Source organism: Anarrhichthys ocellatus, unplaced genomic scaffold (assembly GCF_004355925.1).
Source record: "Anarrhichthys ocellatus isolate YVR2014 unplaced genomic scaffold, GSC_Weel_1.0 scaffold118, whole genome shotgun sequence".
Classification (NCBI taxonomy): Eukaryota; Metazoa; Chordata; class Actinopteri; order Perciformes; family Anarhichadidae; genus Anarrhichthys; species Anarrhichthys ocellatus.
The window spans coordinates 37,589-58,187 of NW_022280148.1; the positions used below are offsets into that span (position 1 = coordinate 37,589).

Genomic DNA, 20,599 nt, shown 5'->3' on the forward strand with positions numbered 1-20,599 from the left:
ACGACTCCTGTAGTTCCTGATAATAAAATCCACTTACAAGTCTGAACTGTTCAGACATAAATGAGTAACATCGTCTTGTTCCTCTACAGATGGTGTTCATTTCCCCTGGAATGAAGTTCTTTGACTTTAGCAGTTCCAAAAATAAAGTGGAGCATTGCGTAGTAAAAACCTTGCCAGGCAACATTTTCTGGTACATTTTCTCACAGTTCAGACTAAAACTCACAGCTGGTCATGTAGTGTAGAGATCATCTGCTAGTCATGATAAAATAAAAGGTTGTCAGTCTCAAACACTTAAGGGCAAACAAAGCTCACAGCCAGCTAAGAGTAGCCTGTTGTACATGGCGTGGTACTTTTAATACTTCTAGGATATTTGACAAAGCTTTCTCATTTCCAGTAAATGTACTGAAAGGCTTTTGAGATCATGGGCCATTATCTGAATTCCTGTTTGTTCCCAAGGAGCCGAGGCTAATGGGTAGCAGCTGTTCGGCAGGAGGATCTTGGACAGAATTCAGCAAATCCCACTGCTGTCCAACCTATACTACTGCAAAGTTTGTACTACTACTACTGCAGTGCAAACGTGTACTCTCCTTCCATCTGTAATAGAATATGTTGGACCTATGCAAGTTTTATCTCATTTAAAAATTCACAATACACTTTTTTTTTTTTTATGATTAACAGCGAAAAAGTCAAGAACCGGCAGTTTTCTTTCTGTTTTTTTAAATAATGAAACATTCAACACACAATCACAGAGTGCTCTCCAATGAAACCTCAGCCCTACTGATGGCCACTGGGAGCTGGAAGCGTTATAAAAAGGCATCTCAACTGGATATTACAACATCCGATTCCCTTCGGCTCACGGATAAAAACACACACACACGCACACATAAAACCAGTCACGTTTTCAGAAAACTAAAACCAGTGTCAGTCTGTCTCATTGTTGTCTGCGAACACCGAGCGTTGCTTGCCGGCTGTTGACTTGAAAGTCTCTTTTTCATCAACGCACAAAAGATGGCGGATTTCTTGTTTCGAAGTCCTTGAAGACGAGCGTCGCTAGAAAAGCCCCCCGAGCATGTGGTGGTCATGGTGGCCGAGTCCTCGCGGTATTTCAGCCATCGAGAGCACGTCGTCGGTCATGAGGAAGGCAGTCGACCCGATGCGCGTCCACACACACCTCTCGCACAACGGGCCGCCGGCAGACACGCCGTCGGACTGGATGAGGACACAAGAGGGAGAATTTTAAAAAAAATTAAGGCATTAGGCAATGACTCCTTCACAACCTTCACAAAATGCTAATTGGCTAATTAAGGCTAACAGTAAATCACCCCATGCCAGACACTGTGCTGTACTATATCTCGTATCTGGAGGCATTAGACTATTGGCTAGTTCCATCTTAGCGAGGAGTTGATAGCCTTACACATTTCATCTGCTGTTTGCACATGATGAACGCTGAGCCGGGCGTGGTGCAGTTGGGGCAGTCGGAGACACAGCACGGGAGCGGGTCGCCCACCTTCATCAAGGTGCCGGGCATCTCCGACTTCAGGAAGTATTCCTGGAGACGACAGGAAGTTATTGTCACATTTGAACAAAAACGTTTGGGAGACCAGCTCCAGCAACCGCTAAAAATGCAACATTCTGAGGCCAAGCGGCTGCGTTTTTTTGGCGCGACGGCTTCTCGGGAAGGGCCCAGCTGGTTGGGGCCCAATGGATTCTGTGCTTCCGGACCACACGAGCTGAGGCGGATCCACTACCAGGCTCTCTGTTTTATTGCTCACACTATCTCGCGTCGCATTACATATCTGGCATCTTTTTTTAATGCAGCACTTCCTTTTCTCATCTCTGCACTGTTCAGGCGCCAACGATAGCAATTCGTTCATACAACTCGTATGACAGCATTGGGGAGAAGAAAAAGAGAAGTCCGAATGGTGAAGCGCACACAAACTCTGCCTCAATTTGGTCTTTGCTTCCTTTGTTTGGTGCTTTTAGCGCGTCTTGATTCACCACATCTGCTCTGTGGAGACCATTAACTGGCTTTTCCAAAAGCACTTAGTCTTATCCGGGCCTCATAAAACCTCTTGATTGAGAAACCGTAAAGACTAAAAAGCAAGTTTTGTTTGACTTGGTGCTTCTGCTGTGGTAGGGATCCAGACTGTGAGCATGTAGTCGCATTTGGAGACACTGCGACTATATTTTCTAACCAGGAGCACCAGTGTGACAAAAATGACCAAATATGAGCCCTATTTTTATGAAATAATACAGGATTGCATATCATGCGGAGCACCAGGAGGGAGGGAGGGAGAAGAAAAAGCCTCAAGAGATTTAAAACATCACATAATCATAGTACCTTCATAAGACCTGACCACGCAATACATATGTACAGTTGTGTGAAAAAGTGTTTGCCCCCTTCCTGATTTCTTATTTTTTTGCATGTTTGTCACACTTAAATGTTTCAGATCATCAAACAAATTTAAATATTAGACAAAGATAACACAAGTAAACACAAAATGCAGTTTTTAAATGAAGGTTTTTATTATTAAGGGGGAAAAAAATCCAAATCTACATGGCCCTGTGTGAAAAAGTGATTGCCCCCCCCTGTTAAAACATAAATTAACTGTGGTTTATCACATCTTTGGAAAGCTGAGTTCAATTTCTCTAGCCACACCCAGGCATGATTACTGCCACACCTGTTCTCAATCAAGAAATCACTTAAATAGGACCTGCCTGACAAAGTGAGGTAGACCAAAAAAATATGAGTGTCACAGCAAAGGGTCTGAATACTTATGACCATGTGATATTTCAGTTTTTCTTTTTTAATAAACTTGCAAATATTTCTACATTTCTGTTTTTTTCTGTCAAGATGGGGTGCTGAGTGTACATTAATGAGAAATAAAATGAACTTTTTTGATTTTAGCAAATGGCTGCAATGAAACAAAGAGTGGAAAATTTAAAGGGGTCTGAATACTTTCCGTACCCACTGTATATTATTTGGTGTTTATGTTTAAAAAAAAAAAGAAGCTTTATTTGACTTCATTTGTTTCTCTTAAAGCACTTATTAAATTTGACTTTTCCTTTAAACAGTTTGTTGTCTTTTTTCTTTTTAGTCAAAGCATTTATCAGAGAACAGTTAAGATGGAGAAAAAAAAAAAAACAGTCTCGATCACTGTGTGTGTGCGGTTACCAACGTCATTTTTAAATGAACCACAAAGTGGGAGTGAAACTGTGCCTGAAAGTGCTTAGGCTTGCAGACCGAGAGGAAAGGGTTCGTTTAAAATCATCGTACCGTGTGAGACAAGATCTTTGACAAAACCACAGCAACATCCTACTTCTCTGTAAACACAACCATTAAGACAAGAAGAAACAGAAATAAAAACGGAAAAAACATCATGTGTTTCTGTTTGAGGTGTGATGTGCATTCTCACAATATGGCTCTAATTAGAACATGCAGTGGCCATGTGTGTGCGATTCGGTCTTACCCCAGCCACTGTGAGGATGCGGCGGATGGACTTGGTGATGATCAGAGAGGTCTTGGCACGAGTCACCGCCACATACAGCAGGTTCCACTCATCGTCCGCAATATCAGCTGAGCAGGGATGAGAAATATTCAAAGTTTTCAAACGTTCACCACTTTTAGAGTGATTTGAACTCTGCAATAAGCTCACATTGGTTGATATATTGGCGAGTGTCTACCAAATAACGTACAACGTAAAGATCTATGTAAAAAGAAAAACGTACAGAAGGAGAAGTCGGGATTGAAGTGCAGGTTGTGCTTTGAAGAGGGAACCTTTGCAAAGTCATCGGTCACCATCACGGTGTCGAACTCCAGACCTTTGGCCTTGTGGACGGTTCCCACAATGAAGTCTGGAAAGAAACCGGTCACATGATCATGATGTTACCAATGTTGCTGAGTCGAGTGCATTAGAATACTCATCTATATGAAATATATCATCTTACATCTTATAATGTACCGGTGAAGCTACAAATCCCAGTGGGAAAGAACTACAGCATATCTGTAATCTTCGAACAACCCAAGTTGAGTTTTTCAGAAAAATAAAAAGATTAATAATTTGTATTGTTATATAAAAATACTGCCGCTGAAAATAGTCCCAGATAAATACACCATTCACTCCCATTGGAGTAACATTTGTTAAAACCTACAGAGCCCCACTGTTTAGTAGATTACTGTCTTATTTTTTTTTAATGAAAGTATTTGTGATCTGCTTTTAATAATCTACAGCTTCATACAGAAGCAATGGGCTCGGGACTATTAAACACTGTAATCATTCTGTTATTTATTTCATGATTTCACATTGCATTTTGGAGGTTTGTCCCCTTCTGTGGTGTTGTGAGAGTCAATACGTTTGAGACCAATCAGTACTTCATTCATACTCGTTTGTACCTGCTTTGTGGAAGTCACCTTCAAAGCACATTTCCAGGCGCTTCGCCAGCTCGGGGATGCGCTTTCCGTACTTTTCAACGATGTTGAGTTTGGCGTCGAGCTCCAGGTCGTCGGTCTGTTTGACGTACTTCTTCAAGGCCCAGAAGGCATTCGGATTGTTGTTGGCGAAGCAGCGAATCAAAGGATCCCGGATGACTGTAGGAAGAGAACATTCAACATGCATCTCAAAGGGTTAGTATTTATAAAAATAAAAGAAACAGAGATCCCCCCCGTCGTAAACATGTGTATCTCACATTTTGTCCCTTCCATCAACTGATAGATGTCCAGGATCCGATTCAGGCCGATACCATCGACACCCTGAAGGAAAAGGCGGACCTGTGAGTGCCTGATAGATATCACATGTAACCCCCACGTGTCTCCCAGACATAAAACATGCTTGCTATTACTTCCTTAATCGTGTCCGTTAGTATACACTCACTCCTATGAAGTGGATGCGGCACAGCGGGTTGGAATCGGTGAGCCGGACGGCTTCGCTGAAAACACTGACATTGCATCTCGACAAGATGGCCGTCTTCCCCGGGCAAAGACTGACACCCGACCTCAAAGCCTCTCCGACGCTGTCTGCCGTCTCATCACACACGCCACCTGTGCAGTGGACAGGTAGCACACGGGACAAATATGGCACTCTCATGTTACGTCCACTTCCAGGGCTAAAAAGCATCTGTATTTTTGAAGCACCGTAAATGTTTCTAAGCCGACAACATATTTACAAGTTTGCAGTGGTTACCTTTTTGCTTTCCTCCCACGAGAATCTTCTCCACTCCCTTGCACACTTTAAGGATGGTGGCACCCACGTAGGCGATCTCGGCACCGAACCGGAAGCTCTGAACAGAGACATCAGTAGTGTGAGGGTTCATTTTTCTGATTCACACCGAACTGCTGAGAGTTACAACATTTCTATATATGTCATTCAGAATATTAATGAACAACCATTTGCTCTGTAAAGATACAGCGGAGTAATGGCATCCTGAGTAGAGAATGAAGTCACACTCCCTATGGTGAGTTATCATAAGAGCTTCTTTGTTATTTGTTCTAATAGCCGCACGGGACTGCGAGTCCCTCTGAAACGATTGGCCCTCATGCATGTGTTTATGTAGCAAGACCTTATGTTATGAATTTATCAGGAGCACCTGTTAAATAAGATTTACGTTGACTTATGGACTTTTATCCTCAATTTATAACAACAAAAAAAGCCTCAATCAACATTTCTTAATCCAACTCCATGGCCAGAAAAACCACCGTCAGCATGTCTCTTTTCTGATGAGTGTGCAATATACAGAGAACATTGTAGAGTTTTATTTTGATAACCCTAATCACTGTTGTCAAATATTTCTATTCAAAAATATTTTTTTGCAAAACTTTTGACATTTGTAACAAATAGGGACATTCAATTTTTACTAAATAACACATTTAGAAATTTAAAATATATTATTATTTAAATTGCGTTGATTTGTCGTTCAAGATAACCTAACTCTCTACACTGTAGGTGTGATGTGTGGACTTTAGAATCTTTCCACAATATGAGTTTACGTTTGTTTTTTACTACCATTAGCCGACAGGAGACAGAATGCTGATGAGAAGCACATTTTCTAAATGCCTCTGAGCTAACACTCATCATTGTTGATCTTATTATTATTATTTCTGGCATATTATGGGGCAGCAGCAGTGTTATGCATTGTTCAAATGATTCCTGCGAGTGGCACCCCTTGTGGAGCCGTAGTGTGTAATGTTTAGTGCTTGTGTATACCTGTGTCAGGTAGAAGATGTGCGTGTGCTCAACGAGGTTGAGCGCATTGACGGCTCCTTTGAAGGTGTAGATCTGCTGATGAGGATCTCCCACTAGGACTTTCCCACAGCTCTGCGACAGAAGCACATCCATGATGACTGAGAGGGAGAGAGAGAGAGAGAGAGAGAGAAGGAAGACGGCATCACCATCACAAAGTTGAGCACAATAATCACAAATAAGACTTTTCCCACAATCCCTGGACTGTGTAAACAGGTAGGGCATCGTTACCTGGAGTGCAGTCCTGGGCCTCGTCAATGAAAAGGACGTCGTATTGGTAAGACAAGCAGGGCTTGGGGACCTGCAGCTGCCATAACTTCAGGTAACCTGAGGATGAAAAGTTCCGTTGACCACTTGTGCAGCATTCCCTCCAACACTAGACCAGAATCACTTGAACCCATTGAAATCATCTGCTGTTGGCGTACCATCGTGGGTCATGTAGTAGGCGTCTACTTTGGTTTCATTGAGATCCTTCATTTTGTTCCAGATCCTCTGCGCTTCACGCGCAAACAACTAGAATTGCACAATGAAAAAAAAAAAAAAAAAAAAAAGACACCTGGTTTCAATGTGACCTTTGCAGCACTCACGCTTATTAGTCACTCGCACTAAAGTGGTCTTCATACCACTTTTTCATCCTCCAATATAATCTCCTTCCGGTCCTTGACCTTGCGGAAGCTGGGGACGTGTTCGACGGTGATGGCCTCGTCCGGCGAAGCCATGAAGGCGTTGAGAGTCGTGGTGACAACTTTGGCCCTGACGAAGCCGCCGCGGCCCTGGGGCAGAACAGAGTTGATGGCGAACGGGTTCAGGTTAAAGGTCAGCTTCTGGCGAAACTGGTACCTGCATCAGCGGGAGATCACGGGCGCACAACAAGGGATGTGGTTTTAAAATGGAAACAGACAAAAGGTGCCACTCTCTGTATTTATGAACACATTGAGAACATCTGAGGGGAAGGTCCTCACTTCCTCCCGACGTTGGCATAGGCCAATGAGTGGACGGTCTTGCAGGCCACGTTGCTAGGGAAACGGCGCTGCGCCTCACTGGCCACCGACTTGTTGAAGGCCACGTACAGGAAGCGGAGGTGCGGCCGCTGCTCGGCGTACTTCACCAACGTGGTCGTCTTCCCCGTACCTGCGGCGGACAACACGGACCGTTCAGCTACAATCGCCACCGGCGTCTGACCTGCACGGCTGGGCCCACATCGCACCTCGCGCAGCAGCACTGACACAAAACTGATGATTACTGTTCTCCAGCGGTTAAAGGCTGCAAGGTTCACAATGACACACAGCTTTCTTGCAACATGTAATTGCATTTAAAAGAAACAATGATTCAAATGTCAGATTTTATGAAAACATGTTTCACGATGTATTACTTAACCTATTTTTCGTCAACTTAAGAGCCAACATGCCACTGAAAGATACCCGTCATTGCCTGAAAAAGTCTTGAAAAGGAAAGTCTGGAGAGAGGGTTCCTAACCCACTAGTGTTCCTATTTCACACAAACACTACATGTGGCAAGGGCTACAGTGGATGGCGTAAAGTGCAAGTCAATGTTTTTATGTTTAGATGTAACTGCTGTGTGTCTGAGCCACAGTAAATAATAATAACAGTAAAAACAGTGTGAAAACCTACTTGGCAACTAAACAGATTCTGATCAGATTGTTTTCTATGCCACATTACTTATTTAATCATTGGATTTTTCTGTGTTCTTGACCAAGTTAAACATTTTATAGAAAGTGGACGGTCATGGTGCTGCCACTGCACCTGCAAAAGCCACGATCTTGACCACATGGTCCCCCTGGACGTCATGGCTGAGGATCTGCTGCTGTTCACCTGTGAGCTGAATCTGAGACCGCCTAGCAGAAACACACACAAGAACACACCAAACGGGGACTGTTAAAAAGGTAAAACTCCTCAGATATCCATTACTTCAGTCCACTTCCTCTTGGCGGATTTCTCATGCACATCAGTGACACCAATGCATTTTGGTCCTCACCGGCTCTGCCCGGAGCAGACAGAAAAGGGGCCGTTCTCCATCAAGTGAAGTATGTAGTAGATGTTGTAATGCAACCTGGAGAGACAAGAAAGAAAGAAAACAAATCACGAGTAAGCCGACGAGGAAGATGTGGGAATTTAAGGTCCCGACACCTGCAGCACTTACCGGCTGCTAATCTTGACCCAGCTCCTCTTCATGGCAAGCAACATCATGGCCATGTGGCTGAGGTACTCTATGATGGCGGTGTCCGACATGCAGCCGGTGAGCAGAGACACCAAGGCCTGCACGTCCCCGACGCTCTCACTCAGGAGCAATATGACCGCCATGGCCGCATACGGGTCGGGACCCTGGGGATTGGAAATGATGTGAACATCATTTTCTCCATATGATTACCAGAGGACCTTTGTGTATTTGTGTGTGTGTGTCATACCTTATTGCAGAGGTTGAAGAACTTCTGAATATCAGGAATACGTAATCTGATGGAGGCTTCGGCGTGAGGAAAAAGTCGATGTTTCTTGACACACTCCAGAACGTCCTCCGGCCTCACCCGCTCTCCGACCGTATGCTGAGCCATTAAACTGACCCAAACACACACATTGACAATCATCCAATATATATAAAAACAAAGACTTGCGTTAAATTTAGTTGAATTCTAGAATGTAGAGTGCGTTATTTAGTCTACATGTGCGGTTACATAAATGTCCCTTGCTAAAGGAAATGCAGACTTACACAACAAGGTGTCGCATGCTGTACTGTGATGATGCTGGATCTGTAATGCCGCTGTTCCTCAGGATGGAAGAGATCTCCCGCACCGTTTCCTTCTCCCTCGTCATGTAGCGGAAGTATTTTTTCTTGAAGGGGACGAACTGCACAAACATCCAAAACAACAATGTTCATTTTGCGAGCTTTAAATACCATTACGGCAATGTCCAATCACGAGAGACGGATAAACTACTCTCCTAAAAAACTCAACAGTGTCCACGCAAAGTTCATCTCTCAAACATTTTTTTTATTTTTTACATGGGAACTTGCTTAAACACATTTCTCCAGCAACTACACACTTGCTTCAACATAACCCCCCCTCAGCTTGCTGCTAATATGTAACTTAATGAAATTCTGTAGTTTGTTTGACCTTGGTGTCCTGGACGATGTTCCTCCAGTGATGGCAGACGCGGCTGACACAGCAGTAGAGGTCCCGGGCAGGGACGAGGCACAGTATTTGCCTCAGCACCTCCTCCGGAAGATCATCCATGCAGCCCTGGGGATCAAGCAAGATCTTCCTGCTACCCAGGAGCCCAAAGTGGGCATCAGGCAGGGCCTCCACCTCCTCCTCCACGTCGTGAATGTCACTGTCAAATTCATCATCATCTCCAAACATCTCTGCTGTGATTCCCTCCAGATGATCGACAGCGTCCTCCTCCTTTGGCACTAACTCTGCAGCTAAAAGGCTAACATCGTCGACCTCCTCCTCTTCTTCTTCAGGGTCTGCCGCCAACGGGACAGCTAACAGGCGGACATCGTCGTCATCCTCCTCCTCTTCTTTCATAACCCCCGGCTCATCTTCGGGAAAAAGCTTTCCATTGAGTCCATTTGTGCGTGTGGATGTGCAGGGCTGGGAGGATTTGTGCGGACTGGAACTGAGGACTCCTGTCACAGAGAAGAAGTTGCCGATGACCTTCTGTTGCCCGGAGGGACTTCCTGATGCCGATGCTGATGGTGTGAGAGAGAAAGAACAAAGATTTAATGTGTGACAACATTAGGACTTTCTAACCAAAGGCTAGTGAAGGAAAAAAATGCGTGTCAGGATTTTTACTGAAAATAATAACTTTTTTTCCCCATGCACAGATGTTACTTTGGGTACGATTTTGTCAAAACATTTGAAGCAGATGGTTTACAGCAGATTACCACACTTCCGTCTCTTGGTGGGGGTCCTGGGGTAAACCCGAGTGGGGTTGCGGGTGCCCTGCGCGTGGTTGACGGTTTGGGGCTGGGTGAGGGCGTTAGTGCCCTCTGCACTTTGTCCCAGGTCATCACACTGCCCCGCATTCAGGTGCCTCCTTTTGGCCTTTCCTAGAAAAACGACAACAGCAAACAACATTCAAGTCATGTCAGCACGACACAAACCACTGTATTAGGATTGTCCTTATGCAATGCAAGCCATTCTTTAGTCTACATATCTGAAAATGAATTGCTCAATCTTTAAAAGTGCTAAGGATAGCCAAATAGGCTAGTTTTCTACTCTCCATCTTCTCTTATCATTGACTCTCTTCAAAAGTTTGTCTACGTTTGGTGTTACTGTTCATTACCTGTATTTAACCCAGGTGCCAATGTCGGACTCAGACTTCACTAAATACTATCTCTATAACACAAAGTGAAGTTGTTTAAACGTTCTCTTTTTTTCTGACGGACGCGTTACGTTTAGTAAGCTAGCTAGCTAACTTAAGTCACTCGCCTCAACTTCGAACTTACCCTTAACAGCCATCTCCATCTTCGTGTCCAGCGCATCCGTCTTTTAGTCACAGAACTACGTGGCTAGCGTCAAAGATTCAGGTTTGGTTTGCTGGGGCCTAAAACAAACTCATTCGCGCAGAAATGCCGTCGTCGTAGCTTGCAGAAAAGATGCAGACTCGAAGTGTCGGCGCTAGGTCTAACGTTTATTAAGCCGTAGTAAACAACGACTGTTGTGCTAGCATACTAAGCTAACACTACTTCTCACTTGTGTTTCTAAACACCAACTTGTTCAGAAACTTAAACGTACCGCCCTGGAAGTAGTCAATTGACTCACTAACGTTGACATGCATTTATGTAGTATTTGTCGCTTTAGAAAACGCTTCCAAGTCATCAGCCAGCAACAATTTCGGCAGAGGTTTTCAACTCTTTAATTTGGTCACGAAGCCACAGGATTGGTCAGTGTTTGCGGTGTTGCGCACGCACACCAAAAGATGAATGCACCTCGCGGGGGCGCGCGCGCACAGCGTAAAGCGAAACTTACAAAAAATATATTTGAATGATTCCTACGGCAAAGTACGGTTCAAAAACGATATAAACGTCTTGGGGTTCATCAGTGATAACAAATAATGTAAAGTATATAGTTTATGAACATTTAGAGTCATCAAAGTTTGATTAGACTCAGTAACCGAGCATGTCCTTGAAGCTGCTGCTACAGACCTGGATGGGCTCACTGACACTGTGACATCATACATCAGTTTTTTTGAGGACCTTCTGCACATACATCAACAATAAACCCTGGTTTACTGCAAGACTCAGGCAGCTTCGTCGGGCTAAGGAGGCCTACAGAAGTGGAGACAGGATCCTGCAACCAGGCCAGAAACACACTGACGAGGGAGAGCTACACTGAAAAGCTGGAAAAAAAGTTTTCAGTCAACGACCCCTTGTCAGTGTGGAGAGGCCTGCTGCAAGTACTCACAAACTACAGCAGGACAATCACAATCAACTGGCTGACGACCTGAATGTCCTCTACTGCAGGTTTTTAAGCCTACTCTCACACCCCCCAACTGTCCCATCATCAAACAACCATCTACACTCCCTGCCTCCTCCTCACCTCTCCCAAACGACCCCCCACCGGTACTGAGGATCTGTGAAGAGGATGTGGGTCGGCTCTTTCACAGACAGAAGATCAGGAAGGCTCCGGGCCCAGACGGTGTGTCCCCCTCCTACCTGAAAGTCTGTGCTGACCAGCTGGCCCCCATCTTCACGCAGATCTTCAACCGATCACTGAAGCTGTGTGAAGTCCCCTCATGCTTCAAACGCTCCACGATCATCCCGGTCCCCAAGAAATCCTCCAACACAGGATTAAATGACTACAGGCCTGTCACCCTGACGTCTGTGGTCATGAAATCCTTTTGATGAAATTTTTAATGAAAAGCCAAGTTTTTTGTCAATGTTTTATCTACTCAACATTTTGTTCTAGCCTCATTGTATGTGTGCGAGTTGGAGGAGGAATTGCATTGATTTAGTCAAAAATACATGCTATAAACATGCTAGTTGAAACACACTCATGGTGACAAAGTCATGGAAGCAGGTCAGCTGCCAATGTCACCTTCTAACAGATGAACTACTGAAGAAGATTCATGTTCACATCAGTGAGGGTAAAGTATGTGACATAACACAGGATCATTTTACATGTCTGATCATTTTTTTATTATTTAACTGAAGTCAACCTCAAAGCAGTCAAGTGTAGAAAGTGTGGAGCTGAAGGTGGTTCAGTGTGGTGAGTGGACTGCTGTGGTGCTGGAGCTTCCTCACACCTCATTGGTTGTGTGATCAGTGGCTCCAGGAAGGCCAAAGACCCAGGGAGAGTCATGCCCTGTGATACCAAAAACAAGTCAGGAATGTGGATCCTTCTCTTGGTCTACTGTTAGTGTCAGTGTCTCCAAGACTTCAGTTGAAGTGTTGGCCTGCAGACTAATCCATGTCTGAATAAATCTGCATTAATCAGTAGGGTCACAAGTTATTTGAGTCTAGAAAACATTTGTAGGCTTCATCTTTGGCACTATTGAAGCAGTGGAACATTGTTAAAGAAGGTGGCTGTAAGATTAGCATGCTAACTTTATCTTGTCACCACTTTATGTCACAGCCAGTTAGCTTAGCTTAGTTATGACGAATTAGTTTTAACAGTTGAGTTTTTGTGCAAATTAAACAAACAAGATATAACGTGTGAATTAGTGAACTTGAGATCTGCTGGATTCTGTTTCCTTTGTTCAGGGCCAGCCTGTTTTCCAGTCTTCATGCTATGCTAAGCTAAGCTAAGCTAAGCGACTGTTGGCTCCAGCTTCATATTTACAGAGTGGTATCAATCTTCTCATCTAACCGTCAGCTAGAAAGTGAATAAATGTATTTCTCAAAATTAAAAACTATTCCTTTAATGTGCAGCTTACTCCCTTCAAACATAGGCATCCATCTCTGTCCATCTTGTCTTGAAAAGAGTAAAAAAAACTATTAAAATAATTAAGTTAGGAAGACAACAAATATTAGAATTAATAAATTAGTGATTTTTACGTGTATAAACAGGTGTAGAATACTGAATGTCCCTCACACAATAACAAACATTACTTTCTCTTTCCATGATAAAGTAGTTTATATTTGGTCACTTTATTAAGCTCATACTCACCTCCAGCTCAGCTGGTATACAATTCATAGCCTAAACTGAAATAAAAGGGGACACTTAACTCGGCAGCTAATCTGTTCACCCACACATAGTTACCCCCTAATTTCTCACTAAGTGTGGGACAGGAAACAATAGTAAGTGCTCGGATGCTATCAAACAAATCCAGTATTAAATGTTTAATATTTATAAGGGTTTACCATTTTAAGAAATGTGAGTATATGAATGTGTTCATGAATTTAAAAATGAAAGAGGAAGGTGCAGCAAATCACAGCAGAGCATTACCACTTACAAAGCTATTTGTAGGACCTCATGTCACATGTGTGCATACTACTACTAAGCTCGGGCACACGTAGGAAGTACTTTCGCTTCCATCCCTTTGTCAGCTGTTGCAGAAGTCAGTTTGAGACACAAACACCGATTCGGGAAAGCAAAAGTAGCATCACATTTATTCATTGGTCAGTATGTTCTAGTCGCTAAAGGTGAGTACTGCGTCAATGTCCAGTTCACTGCACCGTGAGGTTGGAGGCACAGCATGAATTATTTCATATTAATCAGTCGCTGCCTTTATGGCGACAGCATCTGTTGCACATTTTGTTAATACATCAAACAAATACTACATGTAACTATTATCACTATGGGTTATTTTGTAACTAACTGGTCGTCTACTTCCTCTGAAGGGAGCGTTGCTTCAGTTCCCATGATGCATTTCAGTATGCATGCTTAAAGTGTTTTCAGGTGAATTCGTTCCTCCCATTAAAGTCGGCAAAACGGTATTTAAGGAATGTTTTTCTTATCACTAAATTAAAAATGATGTCTCATCAAACTAAATGTAATCTCATAAAAATAAAAAAAAACATGGAAGTTATTAGTCGTTCGAGACTGAAACATATTCTGTGTTAAGTGTGCAAACGATGAAACAATGGGCCCCACCAGAGTACGTTTCAGTCCTTGAGGTGTTTGGTAGTACCTCCATACTGACAACAAAGTGGGCCGCAACATGTAAACAGAGCTCCATCATGGGTTCACTTCCCAAATACAAGGCGTTTTCCAGACTTCCATTTCATAATTAGATTTGTGCGTTCAGTATGTTTATCACACACAGTTGTAATGGTGTCTTCCATCTTTCATTTTGCTCTATGGATGGTCGTTATACATCACAGAAACAGATATTAAAATATGAGGTTACGTGGCGTCCAAAACCACAATGAAACAACTTTTCATATTATTTCTTATTAGAATTTTTTTCCTTTTCCAATACAGATTTTTCAGTCCTGTGAAGCGAGCCCTATGCAACAGAAAAGACATTTCTTCTTCTCTCATCCTCATCCTGGACGTTTCCCTTCACTGCTTCAGGACGGGGAGCTCCCTCGGCTTAAAGAAAGCCTGAACCATCCCCATGGCGAAGATGTACACTTTGGCGTCCACCACGATTTTTTCTTTCTTCATCAGATCTGCCGGATAAAAAACGGGGGGAGGGGGGGCACAAGTCAGCTTTGTCTGTGTTGGTCCGAATAAGACGCCTCGCTCTCGTAATGACATCATCACTCTGGAAAAAAAACTGCAGCCTCACCATCTAGTTTCACCTGGAATTCATCAAGAGGTAAGAGAATGACTTCAACAAATTCTGCAAGGAGAGAATACAGGCTTGATTCGCTCTATGATGAAAACAAATATGATTATTTCTGATGTAATAAAAAGGAAAATAACTCACCTCCATCGCCTGTAATTTAGAACAAAAGAGAACTAAATTAGTGAACATGTTTTGTTATATTACAGGCTTTTCTTTTTGCGAGGTTTCGCGTTAGTGCTCTTATTTTGTTCGTACCCAGAAGAGAAAATGATCAGTGATAACGGCAAAATGTTCTCTTGAATCACTCATACGTGCCACTTGAGGATAAAATAGTAAAAGAATAAGAAAGTAAATGTTTGTTTAGACAAGAGAGTGGGGGAGAAGTGAATGAATCCTATCAGTCTCCTCACCGAGCTGTTGCGTTGGGTTGATGTTCTCCCCCCCGTCTCCGTTGATGTTGACCATGACCATCTGGGTGGTGCAGTTAGACAGACCGGGGTCCAGGCAGGTCACTGTGATCAAGACAACAACATTACTACTCTACTTGAATTGTATGAAACTTCTTATCACTTTGCAGTGCTTGACCCCTGAACCTCTCCAACACACACACACACACACACACACACACACACACACACACACACACAGGAGATACGATGCATCCAAGAGAGGCAGCTTATGCAATCACTCGTACAGCAAATCTTAGTGCGAGGATACCTGGAGTGATTCCCACTACTTCCCCTTTGTAGCCGGTCTCTTCTTTTAGCTCCCTCAACGCAGCTGCCTCTGCACTTTCCCCCTCGTCAATCAACCCTGAGCACAGCACAAACAAATAAAAAGAAAACACAGATGTGGCATCGATAGATTACAAAAGGCCCGACAGTCTCTCCCAAAAGAAATGAAATGTTTCGGAGACTGAGAAACATGAAAAGTTTGATATCTAATTGAAGGACTTTTCAATAAGCTCCGCATTTTTGGAAAAACCTTCCGACCTGCAGGAAACTCCAGAGTGTGGCATCCCATGGGAGGACGAAACTGCTTCACCATCACCACGCAGTCTTTGTGGAGCGTCCGCTTCAGCAGGGCGATAATCCCAACACCTGCAGGAGAAGTGCGTTACAGCCTGCGGGACTCAGCGCGAGCTCGACTGACCAGGTGAAACAGCAAATGTATATATATTTATTTATATTTATATACGGTGACGCTCACCGTCTGCTTCTGTGTTGGTTTGCCTCGTTGTTCTTTTCACCGTCTCCCAGGCTCTGGTGAACGAAAAACAAGGGGGTTAAAAACTGTGTGTGTGTGTGTGTGTGTGAGATTGTGAAGATCGTGGCCGTCGAAAGGCGGGACAGTACCTGGTGCTTCCAGCACGGTCCACGTATGTGGTCTTCTCCAGCTTCAGCCATTTTCCTGCTGCCATGAGCTGAAAAACACACCGAGTCAACACGCAAAACAGCTTCCAGTGTGAGCTACTACTCTACTAATCAACAGTAGAAACTGCCCCACAGAGAAGCATGCATGTGGTATGCTGAAGGGAAGGTTCTGCAAAAATGCAAGCAAAGGAATAAATCAAACACATTCATTTCATGTGTCAATCGATAAATCTAAAGGGCAATTTGGTTTAATTTGAGTAATTGGGAAATGTTTAACTGTGAGATGTACACAGCAACTTTTGTCGTGTTTTGATTAACTCATCTTTGAGAATACTCTTATCAATGAACAATCGCACCATTTTTTTGGAAAAAGGTAGGTCCAAAAAAAAAAAAAAAATGGAGATGTAACCTTTGTACTTATTGATTAGTAAACACAAAGTATTAACTTTGGCAAAGAATATGGACTCAATCGGGTGAATAAATTGCCACGAGTAAGCAAATAGAGGTCTCAAAAGCTGGACACTACCGTTATGTAGCTACCTGTCAGTGTGCATTACAGCTTCACGTGGAGCATTTGAAGGCTACGGACGTAACGTGTTGTGTTTACTTGCCTCTTCTTTCACTATATGTGGAGCAGTAGTCACGTTGGGTTCCTCGGAGTTGCTCATTTTCACTATCTGGACAACTGAAAAAATTAGGAAATTCGAGTCAGAGAAACACACAGAGTGCTAACCACCCCGGGCTGAAAGGACTAACGTTAGCTAATGTTAGACGTTTCTCGTCATGAGTTGCTCAATTACCGCTAGCTGCTACAGCCAGGCAACGCTAACCAAATTAAACCAAGGGTTCAACTCCCCGCATTATATTTTCACTTTTAGCCTTTCTATTTCTTTCTTTCTTTCTTTATTTCTTTCACGCTAGCTAGCTGCTTTACACTTAGCACTTGCCACCGGGGTTCGGAGCTCGTGCAATTGAAACTTTAGACAATCATTTAAAATGAACTAAACTAAACTCACGTGAAATCCCCACCGTAGTAGAGATCGGAAAGAAGCAATGAGGAGTCACTCTGCCACCACTTCCGGGTACCGCAAACGTCACCTAAGTCTAGTTTTATCCTTCAATGAGGTGAAAGACTAATAGTTAATGTTTTTCTTGAGTACCAACTAAAAAAACGTTTTGGGGTTAATGCAAGATTTAGTAATAATTTACAATAGATTAATGAATGGGGTTAGTTGACAGCAAAAAGGTTGACTAGTATCCAAAGATAATGGCTCCGTTCTCATTAACTGTGCTTATGTATTATGTAGTTGCATTAATAATGTCACATTTGAAAATATAGAGAACTGAACCGTGAGAATAAATAGTGGCGTTAAAGTTTTTTAAGGCATTGGGTGTTTTCGCACTTTAATAAACGATCTATGTTGCAAGTCAGCGGTTTTTACGTGTGCACCCGAAAAATGCTTCCCCCTCTGTAAACACAAATTGATTACATAATTCGATCAAAACGACGTTGACTGTTCCAACAATAGCCTTTTAATAGATTCAAATTCGTTGGTAACAGTGCAATTAGGATGCAGTATTGCCTCAAAATGTCAAGGCGTTAAATGAGACTGCAGCCCCGACATTTTTTAAAACATCGCGGGTTCGGAAGATATTTACCGATGGACTCTTTTCCGTTAAAGGATATTGCAGCATGAAGAAGGAGCAAGTTGTCAACTGTCAGTTTTCGGTTTGGTATCCGATATTCAAGCAACATACGATTAAAAGGTAGACAGCTGACATTTGTACAGAAATTCCAAGAAATATTTTCATCGTCGGTGCTGTCCATTTAGCCAAAAGCTAACGTTAGCTCCCAAACAGAAGCAGAAAAAAAGCTAGCTTCCATCTCCGTTTCTTACCTATCTTCACATGTATCACGTGTTCCATGCTACACAATTGTGTTTAAATCGTTTTCATTATTCCATCTCTTCCTTCCGTTTGTCTGTTGTCTATTATTTATTGTATTGTTTACACGTATTCATTTGTGGTATCGTGTTTGTTCTTTATTCCAGTCTGATTCTTCCACTGCCTCAGAATGTAATAGACTATTTACTGGACGACGGCACACTGGTAGTCTCTGGGAGGTATGAGGCCACTGACACGCGCAAACACACATTCTGTTCAAGTTGCCATTGTTGGAATGAACCTGAAAACACCATGCCAAAAATCAGCTCCATCTTGCTGCTCCTCCTTTAGTCTTTGATTGGCACGAGTTATATTTGAGAAGCATCGAGAGTAGGATGCTTTTGGTTTTTTCATAGTGGACACGTGCTGCTACAGATTGACCATAATAACATTTGGTCCTCGATCTGAAATGTGCATTATGGTCATCAGGTCTGTCTTGTCTCCGATGCAGCTGCCTGATTGACAAATACCGTCTATTGTTTCTCTTCCCTTCAGTGACCACAACACACAGCCGACACACACCAACAACAGCGACTCTGACGCAGAGGAAGACGTTCAGGTACGGAAACGGAGACTTTGTGGTTGTTTGTCCACTCCGGGGCTCTCTCTTATTTTGCTGCATTTCCTGGAAAGGAAACGGGTCATTGTTTCACTTATTCACAATCTTAAAATGTTTCGTATTTTTGGCAGGAAGAAACTGACAAAAGAGATATCTGCACACTTAGATATCACTTTGTACACTTTGTTTTTTGCAGAAAGGCCACTGCTACAATCTGAGATGTCACTTTGTAATTTTTTTTGATTAGGGGGCAATGTCATCATATTCTATTCATTCATCTGTATCGTTACATTACGTGTAGCTCCAACACACAGGTGAAACAGAACTGTATTTAATGTTGATGTTTACCCTGCGGCCCTGTTTCTTGTTCTCTACTTCTCTCTAGTGGTCAGATGATGAGACAACATCCACTGTCACAGTGAGTACAGTCAATGCTTCTCATCACAATGTCTGTGTTCTTAAGGCCCATCAAACAAATTTATCGCCCACCTGATAAAACATTTACCGTCTGACATTTGCATTTGCATTTACGTGTGTGTGATAGGCTCCTGAGTTCCCAGAATTCACTTCTAAGGTGCTGGAGGCCATAAACGCTCTGGGCGGGCGCGTCTTTCCCAAACTCAACTGGAGCGCTCCACGGGTAAAACACTGCACCCAGCTGCTTTACAGCAATGCGTATATCAGTGACTCACCCCGAGTTACCTTAAGCTTTTGATGAAAACTTAGTTTTTTATCTCGCATGCTTCCGCGGCGAACAGAGAGTCTGAAAGCGAAGAAAAGTCTTGATGAATTCGAAAGTAAATAAGGCAGCAAAACTATATCAAAACATCTGTTTTCAAACTCACACACACACTGCTTTGCTGTTGTTGAATGTGGCCCCTATTCATGTCAATTCATCAAGACGTTAACACATGTAACAACAGCAAAGCAATGTGTGTGAGAGTTGGTAAACAGATGTTTTGATAAAGTTTTGCTACCTCATTAACTTTCATTCATCAAGACTTTTCTCTGTGTTTTTTTTTTTCTTCTTTTGCTTCCGTCACCTTGGAGGCTTGAGAGAAAAAAAAGTTTTTTATTCAAGGTTGAGTAATTGAAATACAAATTGTCATTTTGGATGTGAACTATTTTTTCAAAGAAAAAGGAAAAACAGTTTTTAATTGAGCAGAGGTGAATCAATTAGTAAAGCGTAACAACATGACCTGTTTTTTATTATTATATTAGCACGACCAAATCATTTGCTGGCTATTGAAGAATATGGATTGCTTCTTGCACCACTGCCAGCTTTAAGCGTGTGTGTGTGTGTGTGTCCCTTTCAGGATGCCAACTGGATCGCTCTGAACAGTTCCCTGCAGTGTGACAGCCTCAGCGATATATTTCTGCTCTTCAAAAGTTCCGACTTCATCACCCACGACCTCACCCAGCCGTAAGCCTCTCCATCCAGCAGCATGGTCACGCACACATATTAAACATTGAGATGACAACCACCACCACCACCAAAAAAACAAATAAATAATACAACAGCCAGGTTTGGTTATGTTTGGCGGTCTGATTTCAGTCTGCAGCGAAACACAAAAAGTGGCAGCTGCAGAAATTGCCGTGATGCAGATTTCTAACTCTCAGCTCTCAGCTCTGCGTGACAAACATTTAGTGCAGTGAGTGATTTACTGCAGCGCACGGCCTTGGGGGAAGCTGTGTGTGTGTGTGAGAGAGAGATTAGAAAAAGCAATGTGATATATGCTTGTTTTTTTCTCTCGCAAAGACACAGCAGCCAAGCTGTAAATAGAGATCATAAAC

The 20,599-nt window shown here is 42.9% G+C and overlaps 2 protein-coding genes across 5 annotated transcripts; both read right to left on the reverse strand.

The window, feature by feature from the left end:
- Nucleotides 1-651: 651 nt before the first annotated feature.
- Nucleotides 652-11,127, reverse strand: fbxo18 (F-box DNA helicase 1). The gene is made up of 21 exons (XM_031876869.1): nt 10,701-11,127; nt 10,137-10,301; nt 9,364-9,941; nt 8,961-9,097; nt 8,662-8,809; nt 8,397-8,578; nt 8,232-8,306; nt 8,000-8,091; nt 7,199-7,367; nt 6,860-7,076; nt 6,662-6,749; nt 6,468-6,563; nt 6,201-6,337; nt 5,181-5,277; nt 4,872-5,038; nt 4,687-4,750; nt 4,394-4,588; nt 3,730-3,855; nt 3,471-3,577; nt 1,415-1,549; nt 652-1,209 (listed from the first exon to the last, which is right to left on the reverse strand). Exons 1-21 carry the CDS (start codon nt 10,717-10,719, stop codon nt 1,051-1,053), a joined length of 3,153 nt encoding a protein of 1,050 aa, XP_031732729.1. The 5' UTR covers nt 10,720-11,127; the 3' UTR covers nt 652-1,050.
- A 2,650-nt stretch (nt 11,128-13,777) lies between these two features.
- nudt5 (nudix (nucleoside diphosphate linked moiety X)-type motif 5) lies at nt 13,778-18,294 on the reverse strand. Of its 4 annotated transcripts, none has more exons than XM_031876907.1 (10): nt 18,201-18,294; nt 16,914-16,987; nt 16,285-16,352; nt 16,139-16,191; nt 15,922-16,029; nt 15,647-15,742; nt 15,340-15,441; nt 15,071-15,079; nt 14,930-14,983; nt 13,778-14,810 (listed from the first exon to the last, which is right to left on the reverse strand). In XM_031876907.1, exons 1-10 carry the CDS (start codon nt 18,226-18,228, stop codon nt 14,701-14,703), a joined length of 702 nt encoding a protein of 233 aa, XP_031732767.1. In that variant the 5' UTR covers nt 18,229-18,294; the 3' UTR covers nt 13,778-14,700. The 4 variants fall into 4 exon arrangements, with proteins under 4 accessions (XP_031732767.1, XP_031732766.1, XP_031732769.1 ...); XM_031876906.1 differs by lacking the exon at nt 18,201-18,294 and adding an exon at nt 17,962-18,168; XM_031876909.1 differs by lacking the exon at nt 18,201-18,294 and adding an exon at nt 17,319-17,648.
- Between the last annotated feature and the right edge of the window lie 2,305 nt (nt 18,295-20,599).